The sequence below is a fragment of the Pantherophis guttatus genome, chromosome 8 (assembly GCF_059756535.1).
Source record: "Pantherophis guttatus breed Tessera chromosome 8, ASM5975653v1, whole genome shotgun sequence".
Classification (NCBI taxonomy): Eukaryota; Metazoa; Chordata; class Lepidosauria; order Squamata; family Colubridae; genus Pantherophis; species Pantherophis guttatus.
Window position 1 is genome coordinate 8,418,517 of NC_142070.1, and position 21,852 is coordinate 8,440,368.

The 21,852-nt window shown below is 45.2% G+C and overlaps 1 protein-coding gene across 4 annotated transcripts in view; it reads left to right on the forward strand.

Moving 5' to 3' along the window:
- Nucleotides 1–21,852, forward strand: part of SHROOM3 (shroom family member 3) — a 230,430-nt gene that overhangs the window by 193,768 nt on the left and 14,810 nt on the right. For all 4 annotated transcript variants that reach the window (XM_087875242.1, XM_087875244.1, XM_087875243.1 and 1 more), the window contains 3 exons: nucleotides 6,320–6,454; nucleotides 9,379–12,688; nucleotides 18,457–18,533. In XM_087875242.1, the coding sequence (XP_087731368.1) occupies nucleotides 6,320–6,454; nucleotides 9,379–12,688; nucleotides 18,457–18,533 (3,522 nt within the window). The remainder of the gene's footprint in view (nucleotides 1–6,319; nucleotides 6,455–9,378; nucleotides 12,689–18,456; nucleotides 18,534–21,852) is intronic.

Genomic DNA, 21,852 nt, shown 5'->3' on the forward strand with positions numbered 1-21,852 from the left:
TGTACTATACAGGTAGTCCTCGATTTATGACCACAATTGAGCCACAATATTTCTGAGTTTTGCCCCATTTTACGACCTTTTTGCCATCATTTTTAAGCAAATCACTGCAGGTGTAAAGTGAATCACGCAGGCATTAAACAAATCTGAATTCCCCCATTGTCTTTGCCTGTCGGAAGCCAACTGGGAAGATTACAAATAGCAATAGCATTTAGACTTATATATATATATAAATACATGAAATAAATAAATAAATATACCACTTCACAGTGCTTTAGAGTCAGCCTATTGCCTCCCCCCCAACAATCTGGGTCCTCATTTTACCCACCTCGGAAGGATGGAAGGCTGAGTCAACCTTGAGCCTGGTGAGATTCGAACTGCCAAATTGCAGTCAGCCAGCAGTCAGCAGAAGTAGCCTGCAGTACTGCACTCTAACCACCGCGCCACCACGGTGATCACATGACCTTGGGACAGCGCAATCGTCATAAAAACATGCTGGTTACAACATGCTGAATTTTGATCACATAACCGTGGGGATGCCACAACCGTCGTAAATGTGAAAAACTGATCCTAATTCAAATTTTTTCAGTGCCACTGTAAATTTTGAACAGTCACTAAACAAATGACAGTACGTCGAGTCCGCTATCTGTATTAACTGGCTCTGGAACATGGAAGCGGATGGAAAATAGGGCTACTAGATCTGAATTCCCCAAAAAATATAATAGCAATACATTAGAGTAAATTCTCTATGTTGCCATCTGTTGGTTGTTACGATTTTTGCAATTACCAATTCTGTCACCCTAGAGCAGGGGGGTCCAACTCAAGGCCCTCAGGCCAGATCCGGCCCGAAGGATGCTTAGATCCGGTCCACGGGGCCGGCCAAGAAATAGCAAAGGACCGGCCCGTGGTGCCTCTACTAGAAAAAAGGGGCCGCAGGTGGCCCCCACGCCAGGGGTGAAATCCAGCAGGTTCGAGAGAACCGGTAGGGGAAATTTTGAGCAGTTCACAGAACCGGTAGCGGAACTTTTGACTAGTTCGCAAATACCACCTCTGGCTGACCCCAGAGTGGGGTGAGAATTGAGATTTTGCAATATCCTTCCCCTAGGAGTGGGGATGGAATGGGGATTTTGCAGTATCCTTCCCCTGCCACGCCCACCAAGTCACGCCCACAGAACCGGTAGTAAAAAAATTTGGATTTCACCACTGCCCCACATACCCCATTTTCGGCCTGTATGGCCTCCTGCAGCACCCTACTGGCCAAAATGGGGCTTGTGGGGGGGGACTTGCACCCCTCTGCGACCCATTTTGGCCAGCAGGGTGCTTCAGGAGGCCGTCTGTCCCATTTCCCATCCCCCACCGGCCCACAGAGCAGAGGTGGGTTTCAGCAGGTTCTGACCAGTTCTGGAGAACCGGTAGTGGAAATTTAGAGTAGTTCGGAGAACCGGTCGTAAAAATTCTGACTGGCCCTGCCCCCATCTATTCTCTGCCTCCCAAGTCCTATCTGATTGGGAGGAAATGGAGATTTTGCAGTAACCTTCCCCTGGAGTAGGGTGGGAATGGAGATTTTACAATATCCTTCCCCTGCCACGCCCACCAGGCCATGCCACACCCACCAAGCCATGCCCACAGAACCGGTAGTAAAAAATTTTGAAACTCACCACTGCGGCAGAGGACAACTGCAGTGCTGATCCATCGCTCCAAGAAATGCCCTAGACAGAACCTCTGCCTTGAGATGCATCTTTTTAATACCAAATAAAATAAAATAAATCCTGATAAATCATAAGACTTGTCTTCCAAGGAAAAAAAAGCTTGTTTGCTTCGTTATCGTGGAGTTCATAACACTTTTTTTCCTTATTCCGAATCTCAAGCAAGTTGCAAGATTAAAAATGCAAAGTATGCAATCAAACAGAACGAATTGCAATTAGATTCAGAATCAAATTTATCATCTGTAATGTCTGTCAAGGCAGGGCATTAAGCCACAATTAAATTCTGCCAGCAACTGACCTGTCATTTAAAAAAAAACAGGACCTCCACATTGGAGAATCTTCTGCCTTTTCTGCTTTGCTTCAGTTGCAAAGCTGGGGGTGGGGTAGGGATGGGAGTCCTAAAACTCATTGTCTTCCTGGTGATTGGCCCAAAATCACCCAATTGGCTTTCATGCCTAAGGCGGGATTAGAACTCACCGTCTCCTGGTGATTGGCCCAAAGTCACCCAACTGGCTTTCATGCCTAAGGCGGGATTAGAACTCACTGTCTCCTGGTGATTGGCCCAAAGTCACCCAACTGGCTTTCATGCCTAAGGCGGGATTAGAACTCACCGTCTCCTGGTGATTGGCCCAAAGTCACCCAACTGGCTTTCATGCCTAAAGCGGGACTAGAACTCACCGTCTCCTGGTGATTGGCCCAAAGTCACCCAACTGGCTTTCATGCCTAAGGCGGGACTAGAACTCCCAGTCTCCAGGTGATTGGCTCAAAGTCACTCAACTGGCTTTCATGCCTAAGGCAGGACTAGAACTCATTGTCTCCTGGTTTCTAGGCCACCATCTTAATCGCTACATCAAAGGAGAATCCAAGACCTCGGTGCCTTCCGCCGTGCCCTTAAAACTTTCTTTTTTCAGCAAGCCGGGCTGGCTTAACATATTTTTTAACATATTTTTAATTTTTAATTGGTTTGTTATCTTAAATTGGGGCCAAATTAATATATATCCTTTTAATTGTTTTTTAATGTTTGTATTGTATGTTTTAATCTTGCTGTACACCGCCCTGAGTCCCTCGGGAGAAGGTGCGGTATATAAATTCGAAATAAAATAAAATAAAAATAAAAAAAATAAATTCTCTCTTACTATTCAACTTACTCCCTTTGGTCCATGGAGCAGAAGAAGTCATGAAATCTCTACCCAGAGATCTTCTGGCTGAAAGTTCTTTCAACATTGTGGTACTGAAAGGAGGTAGTATCTACCCCAGCAGCTTCTGCAAAAAAGTAGTAGAAAGCTGTGTCTCCCGATGTGAAACTATTCCCCATATAAAAGAATGTCGAATTCCGCGGAAGGGAAAAATGTTTTTATGACTGCAGCTCAAGACCATAAAACGCCACCCAGCCTTTCAACTTCTCCAAACTTTGATTCCGTGATCTTTTATGGTCCTGAGCTGACCAGATAAAGGCGTTGGCCTCCTGTAATTTATAACATGTAAAAATGAAGTACAGGTAGTCCTCGGCTTACGACCACAATTCGGCCCAACATTTCCGTCTCTGAGCAAGATTTTTGTTCTTTGTCCCATTTAACGACCATCCTTGCCACAATCGTTAAAGTGAATCGCTGCAGCTGTTAAGTTACTAACACGGTTGTTAAGTGAATCTGATTTTCCCATTGACTTTGCTTGTCAGAAGATTGCAAAAGGGGGTCACATGACCCTAAAAACCGTCATAAACGAACCAGTTGCCAAGCGTCTGAATTTTGATCACATGACCATGGCGATGCTGCAATGGTTGTAAGTGTAAAAAATGGTCGTAGGCCACTCTTCTCAGTGATGTTGTAACTTCGAACGGTCGTTAAACGAACTGTTGTAAGTCGAGGACTACCTGTAAAAAGGATGAAATGCCAAATGGGAAAATATTGTCCAATGTAAGGGAAGATGTGGCAAGGGGTGCTAAGTGTGAAAAAGGATCATTAAGTTTCTTTATTCAGTGCCTCTGTAACTTTGAACGGTCACTAAATGAATTATTGTAGATATCTCAGGGGCTGCCACAAAGAAGAGGGAGTCAAGCTATTCTCCAAAGCACCTGAGGGCAGGACAAGAAGCAATGAATGGAAACTAGTCGAGGAGAGAAGCAACCTAGAACTAAGGAGAAATTCTATTCTATTCTATCCTATCCTATCCTATCCATTCCATTCCATTCCATTCCATTCCATATACAAAGGAAAATATTTCTATTTCTTGTTTCCTATTCTATTCTTTTCTTTTCTTTTCTTTTCTTTTCTTCTCTTCTCTTCTCTTCTCTTCTCTTCTCTTCTCTTCTCTTCTCTTCTCTTCTCTTCTCTTCTCTACTCTACTCTACTCTACTCTACTCCATTCCGCTCCACTCCTATTCCTATTCCTATTCCTATTCCTATTCGTTTCCATTCCTTTCTATTCTATTCTATGTCCTTTCTACTAATCAAACGTGGAGAAAATCCTCTTCTAAAACTCGGAGCCGTTTCTATTTTTGTAACCCCCCTTTGTTCATTATTTATTTATTTATTTTCCTCCTCTGGCAAGGATGATCAGACGCGGAGCCAAGCAAGAGCCCTTGTGTCTTTTAATCCATGTAAAGATGAGAGCATACGGATAGCTGCAATTTGTCTTGCCAGCATGACAGAAGCTACAAGTAACTAGCACCAAGATTATGAAGCATTACTTATCAGTTCATCATTTTGTTGCTTATATCGTAGAAGGGATGGGCAGCTCAATTTAAATCCGATCTGGGGTCAGGAGGCTATGCAATCAAGTATTAATCTATTCTGTCAAGTTCCCTCCTCCGTCCCGTCCACCCCAAATTATACATAAGCAATGTCGCAGTGGTTATAAATAACTTTTCTCCACTACGCATTTTTGCATGCATCTTTCTTGAATATAGCCATGACTCCTTGCAATTTTCCACATTTCTGTTGTACTTATTCAGCTTCTCCAAATGCAGCATATCTATTTTTGATGCTGGGATATATTTTTAGGCCGACGCTGGCGGAATTCTTGAATTATTCACCCAGCTGACTCACAGTAGATTTGGCTGATCCCATCACTCTAGGAAATCCACTGATTTCTTTGGCACCTCGTAATATGCAAATCAGAAATCATGAATACGGGTAGTCCTTAAACGGGCCACCACTGTTCACCACTGTTGAGCCACAAATTTCCAAGGCAGTTAAGTGAATTTTGCTCCATTTGAACAAACTTTTCTTGTCACCGTTGTTAAGTGAACCACTGCGGGTTTTTAAGTTAGTAAGTGTTGTGGCCCGTACGCGGCCTGTGCAGCTAGTAGCTGATTCGGACAGCGAGGAGGCTGGTATGATGCTGCGCCAGCAGCCTGTGCAGGTGGCACTCGAGTCAGACAATGAGGAGGCTGGAGAAGATGTGGTGCCAGAGGTGGGGATTCAGCCAGGACCTTCAGAACCTCCAGAAGTTCCCTTAAGTGAAGAGGAAGAAGAGGAGGAGCCTCTTCTCGATGCACGGACGCACAGAGCTGCCAAAAGGCAGGAGTGACTCCTCAGGAGGAGGTCTCCTCGAGAGTAAGGCTTGGGGCTAATTGGCCACTCCCTTAGCCTATTTAAGGAAGAACACTGACCGAAGCAATTTGCAGGGAACAACTTAGCTCATATACCTTCGTGTCTTGTCTTGCTTATCTTACCAGCTTCCTGCAAATTGCTTCTGGGCATTCTGCCAACCATAGTAAGTTTTCAGTTATTCTTTGAATTCTTGGCGGCTGTTAATGCAATTAATTAACAGCCATTGTTATAACAGACTGGTTTATTCAATAAATTAAGGTTTGAACGGACTTTGTGTGCGCTGCGTTCTTTGGGGGTCCGTAGCTGGGGCAGAACAGTAAGTGATTCTGGCTTCCCCATTGAAAGTTGCTGGTCAGAAGGTTGCAAAAGCTGATTATGTAACCCCAGCATTATGTGAATGCTGGCTGGAGAATTCTGGGAGTTGAAGTCCACAAGTCTTAAAGCTGCCAAGTTTGAGGATCCCTGTGTTAGTCTATTGATGGTAGCCCCAGCAAGACATGCGCCTATCCATGAGTTACATACATTCTACAGAAACCATCTTTCTACATTTTTCATGGCTTTGCTTCTGATTGAAATGGTTTAATTTACCTGGTAGGGAGACAGAAATTAGTTTACGTAAGATTCACTGCCACGCCCCTCTTGGTCTGTACACGGGGTCTCCTATGAAGTATTAAATCTATAGCACTCCAAATCAATCACAGATAACAGCCAGACTTACTTTTGAATTTGAAAAGGTCTCGTCGCTCTTAACACTGATAAATTGCAAGCCGAAATGAACAGCATATAGTATTTTGTTTGCTTAGCATTCAGATCTTCACAATTAGAACATCCAGCCCCAGCTAAATAAATAATTGTTTTTCCAGCCAGCTGATCCTTTCATGCATCAGAGTAGAATGTAATAAGAAATCAGAAAGCAGAGATTGTGGCATGTTTCAATTCCGGACAGTGTCACATTTTTAGGGCACAAGGTAAAATGCTGAATAACACGATTGGGCTGTACATATTGAGGTACCTGAGCAAAGAGGCAAGTCTAACAATGTTAGCTGTTCTGTCTCTTTGCAGGCAAAGTGATCCGGTGAGCAACAGATCACACTCCTGGCAGCCAGCCAAGTTCCCGGAGAACCCAGCCGATCTCAGTATGATGCAAGTATCTCAGGGGACGATAAGCAGTCCTTGGCACCAAGCCTACCATCCGAGGTAACTCTAGCCACGTGGTCTTGACCACGGATCAGCCCTTGAGAAGTGGGGTGATGTGGTGTGGTGTATGTCAAAATGTACGGATGGGTGGGTGGGAGGGAGGGAGGGAGGAAGGAAGGAAGGAAGGAAAAAGGAGGGGGGGAGGGAGGAAGGAAGGAGAAAGGGGAGGGAGGAAGGAAGGAGAAAGAGGAAGGAAGGAAGAAAAGGAGGGACAAGGAAGGAAGGAGATAGGAGCAGAAGAAGGAAGGAAGGAGAAAGAGAGGAAGGAAAAAGGAGGGAAGGAAGGAGAAAGGGAGACGGAAGGAAGGAGAAAGGGGAGGGAATGAAGGAAGAAAAGGAGGGACAAGGAAGGAAGGAGAAAGGAGCAGACGAAGGAAGGAAGGAGAAAGAGGAGGGAGGAAGAAAGAAAGGGGAGGAAGAAAGGAAGAAAAGGAGGGACAAGGAAGGAAGGAGAAAGGAGCAGAGGAAGGAAGGAAGGAGAAAGGGGAGGAAGGAAGGAGAAAGGAGGGGAGGATGGAAGGAATGCAGAATTTCTTGAAATTTGGACAGAAAAAGTCCTCATTACATACTTCTGTGTCCTGATGTTTCCAGTAATGATTTAGCCTATTAGTAACGGGATAAGAGAGTTGGAAGGGACCTTAGAGGTCTTCTAGTCCAACCCTTTGCTCAGGCAGGAAACCATATGCCATTTCAGACAAGTGGTTGTCCAATCTCTTCTTTAAAAAACTCCAGTGGTTTTTAAGCAGTGTGTCACAGGACGCTGATACAGGTGGTCCTCGGCTTACGAACACAACTGAGCCCAAAATTTCTGTTGCTAACCGAGGCAGTCGTCAAGTCAGTTTTACCCCCATTTTATAACCTTTTCTTGCCACATTTGTTAACTGAATCCTTGCAGATGTTAAATTAGCAACACGATGATTAAGTGAATCTGGCTTCCCCATTGACTTTGCTTATCAGAAGGTCGCAAAAGGGGATCACAGAACCGTCATAAATGTGGGTCAGTTGCCAAGACTCTGAATTTTGACCATGTGACCACGGAGAAGCTGCAATTTGTATTATATGTATTTTATTTGGCTGTTCACCGCCCTGAGTCCTTCGGGAGTAGGGCGGTATACAAATTCAATAAATAAATAAATAAACCGTTGTAAGTGTGGAAAACAGTCACAAGAAACTTCTTTTCTGTGCCTTTGTAACTTGGGTCACTAAACAAATTGTCGTAAGTTGAGGACTACCTGTACAGCAGCCTTCTTAACGTAAAGCCCTTGTCTTGGACTTCAGCGCCAAGAATCCCCAGCCAGCATGCCCTGGAATTGAAAATTCCAACACATTTGAAGGACACCTGTTTGTGGGTGACTGGATTGATGAACCCAGTTTCTGTCCTCTTCATAGTTGCAATGACAATTATTTGTGTGTGGGGTTGTTGTTGTTGTTTTTTTTGCGTTCCAGCCTTCTTGAGAAGGGATGTTGTCATTCTAATTTTTTCACCGGGGTGTCCTCTGAGACAACCTTAGTTCATGATGTCCTGAAATTATTGATGTCCAATAATTATTGATTATTGATGATAAAGAATCAAGATTACGTGAAGTGTTAATAATACCACTTTACAATGCCTTGGTAAGGCCACACTTGGAATACTGCATCCAGTTTTGGTCGCCACGATGTAAAAAAAGATGTGGAGACTCTAGAAAGAGTGCAGAGAACATGTTGATGAAAAATAAAGAAAGAAAGAAAAAGTGCAGAGAAGAGCCACAAAGATGATTAGGGGACTAGAGGCTAAAACATAGGAAGTAATGGTTGCAGGAACTGGGTATGTCTAGCTTAATGAAAAGAAGGATGAGGGGAGACATGATAGCAGTGTTCCAATATCTCAGGGGCTGCCCCAAAGAAGAGGGAGACAAATTTTCTCTAAAGCCCCTGAAGGCAGGACAAGAAGCAATGGGTGGAAACTAATCAAGGAGAAAAGCAACTTAGAACTAAGGAGAAATTTCCTGACAGTGAGAACAATTGATCAGTGGAACAACATGCCTCCAGAAATTGTGGATGCTCCAACACTGGAAGTTTTTAAGAAGAGGTTGGATAACCATTTGTCTGAAGTGGTGTAGGGTTTCGTGCCTAAGCAGGGGGTTGGACTAGAAGACCTCCAAGGTCCCTTCCAACTCTGTTATTCTATTCTATTCTATTCTATTCTATTCTATTCTATTCTATTTCTATTTCTATTTCTATTCTATTCTATTCTATTCTATTCTATTCTATTCTATTCTATTCTATTCTATTCTATTCTATTCTGTGTTTAACTACTTTCCTGCTTATTTACTCACACTCATTCCTCATTGCTTTCTTTCCCATCCTGCCTGTTTCATTACACAAAACTCTAGCTGGAGTTTCCCCAAAGGCCATTTGCCCTCAGCACCTTAAAAAGGAAAAAAAAAAGAAGAAGGAGGGAAGATTTAGAAAAGAACGGATTTCCCCCTCTCTCCCCCCTCCCCCCATTTCTCCTGATCTTCCTTCCTTTAATGATGTCTGAATATTTTGGTGATGTTTAGGATGCCTGTGATGAATTTCATGGGTGGAGTTGACTCACACGCATTTCCCTGCAAAGCTGCCTCCTCCTCCTCTGGAGATCTCCTCCATCTATTTCCCACCCACCCCCACCTCCCTTTAGAGTGATAAATAAGAGACATGTGTTGCAATGTCAAAATCGTTCTTTCTAGGAAACCAGGATGACTACACACTAAGAACAGCACAAGGCCCAAATATGGCTTTTTGTCCATCCTCTATAAACTAAACATATCCCTCCGTCCCTTTATAAATCCATCCCACTCTCTCTCTCGCTCTCTCTCACACATATTCACGCTAACGAAGTGTTTTCTTCTGTGTTTGTGTGTGTGTCTCTCTCTCTCTTTCTCGCTTGCTCCTGTCTTCAGTTCCTCCACCAACGACCTCTCCAACTTCGACCATGGCTTTTTAAGAAAAAGTCCCGACCAGTACAGCTCCAGGGGAAGCATGGAGAGTCTGGATCACCTGCCGGCGGGATACACCCATCCTTCCTGCCATCTTTCGCCAGCCAAGTCCACCAGTAGCATCGACCAACTCGCTCACCTTCACAGCAAGAGGGATTCTGCTTACAGCTCTTTCTCCACCAGTTCCAGCACTCCCGAATATCAGCTGCCTCCCTTTTGTAAGGAAAGGTCCTATTCCATGGAGAACGTCCATTCCCGGGCCAGGCCGCAAGAAGGCGGCATGCGGCAGGCTGACATCAGGTACATTAAGACGGTCTACAATGCCCAGAGAGGAGTTTCAGAGGAATACGAAGTGAAATCTTCTGCTCTCGTACCCAGCGGGGAGGCCCACCCCAAAGGTTACAGCGCCAGCAGGCCGCACGGCCATCACAAAGGCCCGCAGGCGCGGAATTCGTTGGACAACGAGAGCCAGTATGCGAAGGGGCCTCCCATGCCACCCACCAGAAGTGACAGCTACGCAGCAACCAGGCACCACGACAGGCCCAGCTCTTGGTCTAGTCACGAACAAAGAAAGGCCTTGAGGAGCCATTCCAAAAATGCTTGGCTTCTCCTAGGCCAGGGCACGCCGCCTCCGGGACAGCTCTCGAAACCAGCATTCCTAGAAGGACAGCTCCACACCGTGATGGAGAGGAGTCCAGAGGGCAGTCCCACCATGAAGCCCAAACAAGGCTACCCCCAAGCTACTCAACCCGGACAGCCGCTGCTACCTACCGGGGTTTACCCCGTTCCTTCTCCCGAACCACATTTTGCTCTGGTTCCTCACTCTTCTGCGAACAACAGCGGGTTGGTGTACCCGGCGCTTGCCAAAGAGAGTGGCCACGCTCCTCCTCCGGCTTCTTTCCCAGCTTCCTACGAAAAGGCTGTTTCCTGCAAGCCGCTTCCCGTCATGGATGAGAACGGAAACCAGAGCATCCCGAGCAAGGCAACCGTCTTCTACCATCCTGAATGTGGACCCTCCGGAGCAGGGAAAAAAAAGATGGACAACGAGACTTCGAAAGTCATCTTATACAGGACCCATCCTCAAGCCTACCCAAACTCTCCGAGACAGGAGGAGGAAGCAGAGCCCACCTATATAGCACAACCCAACATCCAAGAAAGTGCGAACGATGCCCAATATTTGAACCATGCTTTTCAGCCTTGGTCGTTTCACCTACGAGATGGGATGGCCGAGAGCAAAGCCTGCTGTCCGTCAAAGGCGTACAGTTCGAAAGAACAGCAAGAGGACTGGAATGCGAACCTGCCGATAAATGAGTGCGATCCTACCACACAGTGGAATCCCAACAAGGCGAAGCAGTATCTATTCTCTTCCTTGCAAAATATCCCAGAGAGTACTCAGCTTCAAAACCCCATGGATTTGAAGGAGGCGCAATCAGGTAGGACTTGTTCGGGTGCCAAGTGGCATTTTGTTAACTATGCCAACCAGGAAGAAAAGGATGTTAAAGAGCAGGCCCCAGAATACTGGCAGGACAGAGAACGGCGTGCCACAGAAGATCACCGAGATGCCACTACCAGTGCTGATTATAGCCACGGCATGGAACCAAATTATGAGGAGCCTTCAGCTCCGTTGCTTCCACAGACCTCCGATTTCAGAGCTGACCAGTTCCGATCTTGCAGCAACAACAGCTTTCAGCCCCCCTGGTCTGGGAAAAAGGAGTCTAGGAAGACCCGATGTTCTGTGCTGGAGAAGGTCAGCAAGATAGAGCGACGGGAACAAGGCCATCAGCGTCCACAGAGCGCAAATAGCTTGAGCCAAAATTCAAAGAAGTCTGGCGTTGAAGATAGCCGACGTAGACATAACTCACAAGAATATGGTCAATTGCTGGATGAACATGGCAGGCCGGCCAGCACAAATAACTCAGACCTGTACCCGAATGTGCTCTACCTAAACGAAAGAAGCACCGGCAAACCAGAAAAAGCCAACAGGTATTCTGCAGAGCAGCAGAGGGTAATTGCAGCAGCTTTGGTAGCGCCACCAGATCAGCAGAGCACCTACCGCCACGGGTGCTCCAGCAAGGAGTCGCACAAAAAGTCCGGGCAGCTACAAAGGAGCCGAAGTACGTTCCAATTGTTGGATGAACCCGAGAGAGAAGTCTTACAGAAAGTCAGTGCCAAGGAACCGCATGGCTCGCAGCGAGATGCCCCCGTTAACAGGACTTACAGGAACAGCATTAAGGATGCTCAGTCGAAAGTTTTGAGGGCCACCTCGTTCAGGCGCAAGGACCTCAACATTAGTCCTGCCTTTGGGAAGGAGGTTCAGAGAAGTACGCCAAGACCCGCTTCAGCCCACACCGGGATGAGGAGCACGACAGCTTCTCCACATACCCCAAAGGAGAGGCATAGCATCACGCCGACGGAGATAAAGATGGATCCTATCAATAAAGATGGTCTCCCAGGACCTCTGCACGTTCACCGTATCGGGGGAAGGAAACGGCTGACTTCTGAGCAGAAAAAGAGGTCTTACTCTGAACCGGAGAAGATGAATGAAATAGGCGTGTCGGATAATGACCTCTCGCCGTCCTCACTTCAGAAGAAGATGCTCCAGTTTGTCTTCCAAGAGAGCACCGTGGCTGACCGACGCAAGATCTTCGAGAAGGAGAACAAAGCTTGTTCCACCATCAATCTTTCCAGGCCGGAGCTGAAGCAGCTGCAGCAAAACGCCCTGGCAGATTACATTAAACGGAAAATCGGGAAGCGCCCCTCGTCGGCATCCCAAGAAAGGGAAGGATCGCAGACCCCATGCCGGCAAACCAACGGCCAAGAGAGTCAGTCTTTGTCCCCGGCTTCTAGCATGAATTCTCTCCAAGACCAGAGTCTCTTTCATACTAGGGAAACTCTAGAATGGGCCTCTAGAATGGGGCACGTTTATTCTCCACTGCCCGGGCTCCATGGCTGCTTTAATCCCATTGAGTTCGAGAGCAAGATGGCGGGCCACCCGAATCACGGTAGCAGCAAAAGCTCCACGCCCAGTTGGCTGAAAGCAGATGGCCGCCCAGATCATAGAGTTAATCCCGAGCTTACGAAAAGCACTCAGACCGATCTTGACATTTGTACCCCGCCGCACCCCGTCCACCAGATCCTGGAGAAAAAGACGCGGCTCACCAAGAAGCCTGGGAAATCAGCTTCTGCGGAAGACCTCTTGGATCGGACAGAAAACCAGCCTATGACCATGCACGTCCGATCCAGGTCATCTCCCTCGGCAGATAAAATGTGCCAGGTACGTACAGGTATAGAAGAGATTTCCACAAGTTGCTCAGTGTTTGTTCATCTTGCATCTTTCTTATTTGCAAAGGCGCACTAAATCTTGAGACAATTTAAGAACGTTTTTCGTTCTGTCGACTGATTACCCTGTTCCCCCCAAAATAAGACATCCCCTGATAATAAGCCCAATTGGGCTTTTGAGCGCACGGCAATAAGGCCAAGCGCTTATTTCAGGGTTCAAAAAAAAATATAAGACAGGGTCTTATTTTCGGGGAAACACGGTAGTAGCACCCAATTTTCTGCAGCCACCTTTCCGTAAATTTGGGTGGCAAGGTATTTCGGCGCCCCAGAGGTTTTTGATCGTGGGTCTATCTATAAAGACAGACTTACAACCCACAATTGGAGCCCAAATTTTTGTTGCTCAGCGAGACAGTCGTTAACTGAGTTTGTGTTAATGGCGCAAAAGCATGGCTGCTGACGGTGTTGATGAAACTGTCAAGCATTCAGGAAAGAGGAACATGCAAATAGAAATATGCAAATAGGAATTTGAAAAAGAGTTCAGTCAGGTAGTCCTTGAAAGCTGGATTTGCTTAGAAACCATATGATTCTTAACAACTGCAGTCATTTTCTTAAAAACCATGATACAAAAAAGGTCGTAAAATCAAATGCCACTACAGGTAGTCCTCGACTTACAATAGTTCATTTAGTGACCATTCAAAGTTACAAAGGCACTGAAAAAAGTGACTTATGACTATTTTTTCACTCTTATGACCATCGCAGCATCCCCATGGTCAAAATTCAAAACACTTGGAAACTGATTTATAATGGTTGCATTATCCCCGGGGTCATGCGATTCTCTTTTGCAACCTTCCGACAAACAAAACAATAGAGAAACCAGGTTCACTTAATAATCACGTCGCTAACTTAACAACTGCAGTGATTCACTTAACAACTGTGGCAAGAAAGGCCGTAAAACAAGGCAAAACTCACTGAACAACTGTCTCGCTTAGCACCCGAAATTTCGGGCTCAATTGTGGTCGTAAGTCAAGGACTACCTGTACAGCCACCAAAAAGTCAGACACAACTAAATAGTTAAAAACAATAGCAATGCTCCTTTCGGTTTCTTAATGCAACCCCCTTTTTTTTCTGGAATCCAGCCTTATTTCGTTTTTTAAAAGAGAAGAAAGAAGAGAAGACCAACTGCTCTATATATATATACCCTGTTTCCCCGAAAATAAGACATCCCCTGATAATAAACCCAATCAGGCTTTTGAGTGCATATGCTAAAATAAGTCCTCCCCGAAAATATTTAAACGCAGAGCTGGAAATCAGGTAAGACGGCAAGAGGAGCCCCATCTTGCCCCAAAATAATAAGAAATCCCCTGATAATAAGCCCGATTGGGCTTTTGAGTGCCATAGACAGGGTCTTATTTTCAGGGAAATGTGGTATATATATATATATATATATATATATATATATATATATATATATATATATATATATATATATATATATATATATATATATATATATATATATATATATATATATATATATATATACCACATTTATATATATATATATATATATATATATATATTGCAAGCTCTCCTTAGGGAATATAGTGTTCCGTGCAGCCTGGCTATAAATTATACAGCTGTGTCACCCAAGGAATTTGTTTAAAGAAGAGAGGAAATTGATAGCTGTGCAATCTCGCCAGCCGATCTGTCTTCGGCCCCAGCATTCCTGCTCTTCTGTTGCAGCTTCTCTTTTAGCCTGTCTCGGCCTGCATGCCTTATGGGTCTCCCGCGTATAAATTTGGGGGAGCGTTGAAAGGGCCCCTCCCTCACCAGCTGCTGCCTTCCCCACGGATAACAACGGAGGAAGGCAGTCTATATAGCCGATGTAATCTTTGGACCCAGTAAATTATGACCGGCTGGGATCTGTGTCTCTTCAAAATATGTGATCTTTAGCATCTGGAGAAAAGCCAGTATTGTGTATGTGTGTGTTTTCCCAAGCTCTTTTTTCTTCTTCTTCTTCTTTCTTTTGGGTCTCTGAATTTTTCATACTTGGAAACTCCGGCTGTAGTCAGGGGGATCATTTAAACGCACAGAAAGATCATACCAGTGGTGAAATTCAAAACTTTTCCCTACCGGTTCTGTGGGCATGGCTTGGGGGGGTGTCATGTGACTGGGTGGGTGTGGCCAACCTTTTTTTTTACTTTTAGCATTTTTTAATTAAAAAAAGTTTTTAAAAAGTTCCGATGATCAGCTGTGACGATCAGCTGTGCCCATGATCGTTGAAACCTTTTTTTTTTTTTTTTACTTTTTTAAAACATTTTTTTTTTACTGCCGGTTTGGGCAAACCGGCCCAAACCGGTAGCATTTCACCCCTGGATCATACCATTATATCTCATTGACTGGGAACACCCATTGTATTAGATTTTGGATTAATGCAGGGTGATCCCAGTTATTGTATGTTGTGAGCCATAGATTGTGGCTTTCCGTGTCCCACTGATCGTTGAATTATTCAACCCACCGTGATTAAAATAATCCAAGGGATAGGACAGTGCAGGTAGTCCTCGACTTACGACCACAATGGAGCCCCAAATTTCTGTCGCTAAATTGTCCAATGAATTTGGCTCTATTTTACGACCTCTCTCTTGCCAGGGCTGTTAAGTGAATCACTGCAGTTGTTAAGTTTAGCAAAATGGTTGTTAAATGAATCCCAGGGGTCAGCAACCTGCGGCTCTGGAGCCGCATGTGGCTCTTTCACCCCTCTGCTGCGGCTCCCTGTCACTCAAAATATGTGTCACAACCGCCAATGTGTGATATCCGCCGGCACGCAATTTATTGAGCTTTTCAACCCCCGGTAGGCCAACCATGGATAAATCCAAGAAAAGAAAAGTTTCAGAAGAAAACAGAATGTTTAATTCAACTACATCTGCTAGTTTTGTGGCTGCTCAAGAAATAGTCAGGCCCGGGAAGGGTTTTGTGGCTCCCGGTGTTTTCTTTTCTGTGGGAAACAGGTCCAAATGGCTCTTTCAGTGTTTAAGGTTGCAGACCCCTGGGTTATCCCGTTGACTTGGCGCGTCAGAAGGTCGCAAAAGGGAATCATGTGGACCTGGCCACTGTCATGAATACATGCCAGTGGCTAAGCGTCTGAATTTTGATCATGTGACTGTGGAAATGGTCTTAAGTGTGAAAAATGGTCATATGTCGCTTTTTCCAGCGCCATGGTAACTTCCAACGGTCACTAAGGGATTGATTGTAAGGGATACTTTTAATAATAAAGATAGCGCCAAGCGTCTGAATTTTGAGCACCTGAATATGGAGGCGCTACAATTGTCATAAGTGGGAAAAACAGTCGTAAGTCATTTTACCAGTAGCGTTGTAACTTCGAATGGTCACTAAATCAATCTGTTGTAAATCAAGGATTATCCACCCATTTTGTATCATTAATTGGAATGCTTTGTTTTTCATAGCAGAGAGAGAAGGAGGAAAATAGCATTATTATTATTATTATTATTATTATTATTATTATTATTATTATTATTATTATTATTATTATTATTATTATTATTATTATTATTATTATTATTATGGATCAACTGTCACTGTGGCTGCAAAAATTTAAATCTAACCCACACCACCATTTATTCTGCAGATCAGATAGCAAGCTAGAGAATTCAAACAAGATTGAAATAGATTAAGAAAATTATCTCGTTTCTCGTCAGGCGGCTTTCTAAGTAATCGTTTGGTTGAATCCCTTCTCTAATGCGCGCCTGTCTCTTGGCAGCTCTTCATAGTTTTTATCTGCATTCAACCAAGCAGCACCACGATCTACATCTACGGGATATAAGAGTAAATGCAGATTTATCAGCTAAAACTCCTGTTTTCTTCTGGGTATACAATGCAGTTTTATTAGCAACATATTGAAGAATCTCTTGGGAGCGGTGCGGGGGCCTAGAGGTGGCGCTCTCGCCTGACAATCAGGAGGCTGTGAATTTGATCCTAGGTCAGTGATGGCTAACCTTTTTGCCATCGCGGGCCAGGAGAGGGGGGCGGGGGAGGGTCGCGCGCGCACGTGCCCACATGCATGTGTGCGCAACCCCCTCCCCCTCCCCCCCTCCTGGCACATGATGGCCTGGTAGGCCCGTTTTTCTTTCTTACCTGGTTCCAGATCCTCTCTGTGTATGTGGGAAGGGAGAAAACAGCCTTTCTCACTCCCTTGGAGGCCCTACGGAGGCTGAAAGGGCCCATTTCCCAACTCTCAGTGGGACAGGAAGTGACATTTTTTGCTGTCCCCAGCCTCCAGAACCTCTCTAGGAGTCTCTAGGAGCCTCTCTAGGAGTCTCTGGAGGCTGGGGACAGGAAAAAAAGGTCACTTCCTGTCCCACCGGGAGTCGGGAAATGGGCCCTTTCAGCCTCCGTAGGGCCTCCAAGGGAGTGGGAAAGGCTGTTTTCTCTCTTCCCAGATACACAGAGAGGATCTGGAGCCAGGTAAGAAAGAAAAACGGGCCTTCCCCCCCCCACCCCCCGCAGGCCCTCCAGAGGCAGGAAACAGCCTGTTTCCCTACTTCTGGTGGGCCCAGAAGGCCCAAAAATCAGCTAGCCAGCGTGCGCATGCACCCCAGAGCTGAGCTGGCGTGCCCACTAATATGGCTCCGCGTGCCACCTGTGGCACGCGTGCCATAGGTTCGCCATCACGGTCCTAGGTAGAGGCAGATATCTCTCCCTCTGGCCACAATGAGAATATATCTGCTGAATAAAACTCTGCATTGGCAACAGGAAGGGCATCCGGCCAGTAAACACTTAGCTCCATTCAGTTGCACAGCCTTCACCTCACAAGGAATTAAAAGATGATACTGAATTATAATTGGGCAAGCCATTATACCATTGGAAAATACATCCCCATGCTGTTTTGGGATATAGGTAGTCCTCGACTTATAACAGTTCATTTAGTGACCGTTCTAAGTTACAACGTCGCTGAAAAAAAGTGACCATTTTTCACACTTACGATCGTTGCGGCATCCCCGTGGTCACATGATCAAAATTCAGACGCTTGGCAACTGGTTCACATTTATGACGGTTGCAGCGCCCCAAGGTCGTCATGGGATCCCCCTTTTGCGACCTCCTGACAAGCAAAGTCAGCGCCCCGCGCCCCGTTTTGGGCCTAGTAGGCCTCCCTGCACTTACCTGGGAGCCAAGACGAGGCACGTGGGGACTCCTGGAAGGGGAGAGGTGGGGCCAGCCAGAAATTTAACAACCGTTTCACCTGAACTGGCTGAATCCCACCACTGAGCAGAAGTTTTAGGCTTTTAATATTTTAATGTGGCAGGCAGAAGTGAGTAAGGAAAGATGATCTATAGATGCAGTGATAGATTTTTTTTGCAAAAAAAATAGATAATTAGCAAGCATAGGAGACAAAAACAGAAGGAAGAGACGGGTCTTTTTCTGTCTGTGAGCACAGAGGCAATTCAGTTATTCTGTCCCTTCCCAAAAGGTTTTTCTTCCTCTTCCTTCTGTCCACTCGAGTGCAAGTAGTCCTCGACTTACGACAACAATTGAGCCCAAAATTTCCATGTCACATGTTCAAAATTCAGGCGCTCAGCAACTGACTGGGAAGGTTGCAAATGACAATCACATGACCCCGGGACATTGGAACCATTTATTAAACATGCCAGTTGTCAAAATGCCCAGACACTATTTGTTGAACTTCTCTTTGACAAAATAATGTGGCTTTTTAAATTTGCTTTTAACTTCCCATGTCTTCTCCTTAAGGATTTTCAGGTGGAAGACAGTAATCAAAGCTCCCATTTTATGAAAGATCCTTTCTACGTACTGGGTGCTACAAGCAGGTAAGTGTGTTTGTATGGGGGTTTGTGTGTGTGTGTGTTTGTAGGCATGTTAAATGCCTAGAAATGTTATTTCCAAAATCTACAGCTGTAAAAGTCAGTAAGCTTGCTCCGTAGGTCATTGAGGGTGCCCTTTTCTTCAACGAAAGAGCTCCGTGCAATTCCAAGGACTCACCAACCAAATTGTGCTGATTTTCATTTCTCATAAATTGGAAGGAAGGAAGGAAGGAAGGAAGGAAGGAAGGAAGGAAGGAAGGAAGGAAGGAAGGAAGGAAGGGGAGAGAGAGAGAAAGAAAAAAGAAAGAGAGAGAAAAGGGGGGGAGGGAAAGAGAGAAAGAAAGAAGGAAGGCAGGGAAGGAAGGAAGGAAAGGGAGGGAGGGAAAGAAGAAAGGAAGGAAGAAGAAGAAAGGGAAAGAAAGAAAAAAGAGGGAGGAGAGAGAAAGGAAGGAAGGGGAGAGAGAAAGAAGAAATGAAGACAGTGAGAGAAAGAGAAAGAGAAAGGGAGGGAAAGATAGAAAGAGAAAGAAGGAAGGAAGGCAGAGAGGAAAAGAGAAAGAAAGAGAAAGAAAGAAGGAAGGAAGGGGAGGAAGGAAGGAAAGAAGGAGGGAGGGGAAGGAAGGAAGGAAGAAGAAAGTGAGGGAAAGAAAGAAAGAGAAAGGAGGAGGGAGAGAGAAAGAAAGAGAAAAAAGAAGGGAGGGAGGGCAGGGCAGGAAGGAAAGAAAGAGAGGGAGGGAAAGATGAAAGAAAGAAAGAGAGGGAAAGAAAGAGAAAGAAAGAAAGAGGGAGGAGGGCGAATGGAGGGAAGGAAAGATAATTAGGGATGCTTTTCAAATTGTATCAGGTTGAGTGAAATGTTAGTTCGGCCAGAAAGGATTCCTTCCAAAACTTCCCGGTCACCTCCATTGCCACAAACACCCTCAAATGCTTTACTTCCTCCGCAGCCTCACTGTGAGACGCACAGCGACTTCCAGCAACCCCCAAACTTAGCCTGTGCTAAGCCTTGCAGACTTCACAGCTGCTCCCACATTCAAAGGGAGGTCGGGTTGCTTGCAGCCACCCGCTTTGGGAAAGGACTCCCTTCAGATGTTTTGCATATCCCACATAATGACGGCTCCAGATGGCAGGGAAATCATACGAGAACTATTTCAGAATGTCATGTATTAACCTAACGTATTTGTGTCATGCTCCCTAACATGGGATCGGGGTATTACTGGGACCTTCGATTGTGTTGAAAGTTTTATGTTTCTGTCCAGTCCCTATTTTTAAAACCACCTATTTACTGGAATGGAGATCTTGCTTATCGTTTAGTACAGGGGTCTGCAACTTTAAACACTCAAAAGAGCCATTTGGACCCGTTTCTCACAGAAAAGAAAACACCGGGAGCCACAAAACCTGGGTGGGCGTGGCCAACTCGATGTCACTTACTTCCACCAGTCACATGACACCCCCCCAGCCACGCCTACCCAGCCGGTCATTAGGGCAGAGAACCAGTTGTGTTGTGACCCCGACTCCTGAGCCTGTCTTAACAGAGGAAGAGGACTCAGAAGGTGATGGGGAGGAATTGATAAGGCCTCCCTCTCCAGGACTCTCCTCTCTGGCAATGCCTCAGGTTCCATCCGAAGGCCAAGAGGAACAGCTGGGATATGCCAGGAGGAAAGCATATCGGAACAACAACAGATAGGGAGCGAGGATGATGAATCCTGGCTTGAGCCCAGGCAGCGTCGGAGGGAGAAGCGTGCGCAGCAACGAAAGAGGCGTGGGAGAGCCAGAGATTGAGCTGAGTCACTGAGCCACACCCCACCAGGAATAAAAGTGGGTGTGATTGCTCTTCAGGCTTTGTGACGGTCAAAGTTAAAAACCTGAGAGTCACATCGTGTTACCTGAAATCTGGCTTGTGCGTATTTATTTATTTATTTATTTTATTTTATTTGTATACCGCCCTTCTCCAACAGGACTCAGGGTGGTGAACAGCCACGGTAAAACACAACATATAAAATTTAAAAGCAGTTTAAAAGACACTAAATAATTTTGGCCATCAATTTAAAACAACCCAGTTAAAACCAATTACAAATTAAAACCGCAAGGATTTGGACTGGACCTTGGCTAACTCTTGCTTCGTGGATTACTTTTTGCTACTGAACCAGACTGAGGATAAACTCTCTCTTGCTGACTGTGAAAACTGACTTGGCAGGCATTTCGCAATTTACTGCCAAAACTCTCATCTGCAAGGATTTCTAGTCTGATTGCTTAATAAAATCTTGGCAGGCATGCCTGGTTGTGTGTTTGCCTGTGTGGGGAAGGGGGACAGAACAAGTTGTTAAAAAACACCGGGAACCACACAATCCTTTTGACATATCAAAATCAATCGTTTTGACATGTGGAGTCTTCTTGGAACTGTTGAATCAGGACTAAATTCAGCAGTCCAATGTGCATTTAAAAGATACAAGCCACTCTTTTGAAGACAGCAAAGTCCACATTTTGGACAGAGAGGGCCGCTGGTTTGAAAGAGGGGTCAAAGAGCCCATCTGTGTCAAAATTGAACTGCCCTCTCTCAACAGAGGGGGAGGATACGACACTCCTCCTGTTTACAACACAGTCCTTTCAACAGTACCAAGAAGGCTCCACACCCATTCGCATCACTCAGGTGACCCTGAGAACACAGAGTCTTTCTGGGGGCTGTGGAAGGCAAAAACTCTCCCGTTTTTGTGAAAAACGGGCCCATTTTTGGCCTCCCAAACCCCCCATGTGTCACGTTTTTGCCCTCCCCAGCCCCCAGGAGCACTCTGCAGGCCTCCCAAACCCTCTGCAGGCCCCATTTTTCCTAAAAATGGGGTGCTCCTGGGGGTCAGGGAGGGCAAAAACTTCTTTTTTTCTTGTTTACCTCTTCCAAATCTTGGTGCGTCTTATACTCCTGTGTGTTTTATAATCTGAAAAATACGGTGTTAGGGAATGGATATATATATAAACCATCAATGCATGTTTGCAGTCAAAATGTAATATATAGCTTTAAGACTGTAATGCTATATTGCATCATACTGTATTCTGATTGGCTAGCTCTGTAGCCAACGTACTTAAAAGGAAGCTTGAATCATGGCTTGTTTTTTCTCTTATTACATTATTATTGCTACCTCTGCTCCTCTCTGTCTGTTCTCTCTGCATGATCACTGCTTGATCATTGCTACTAGTTGTTTTCTATTGTTTTACTGATTGTTTTACTGCTATACTTATTCCTGTTGCAACTCTAAAAAGAACTGTTTTATTGCATATGACTACAACAACTGGTAAGAAGACTTTGTTCTTGGAATATCCCTGGATTGACAAT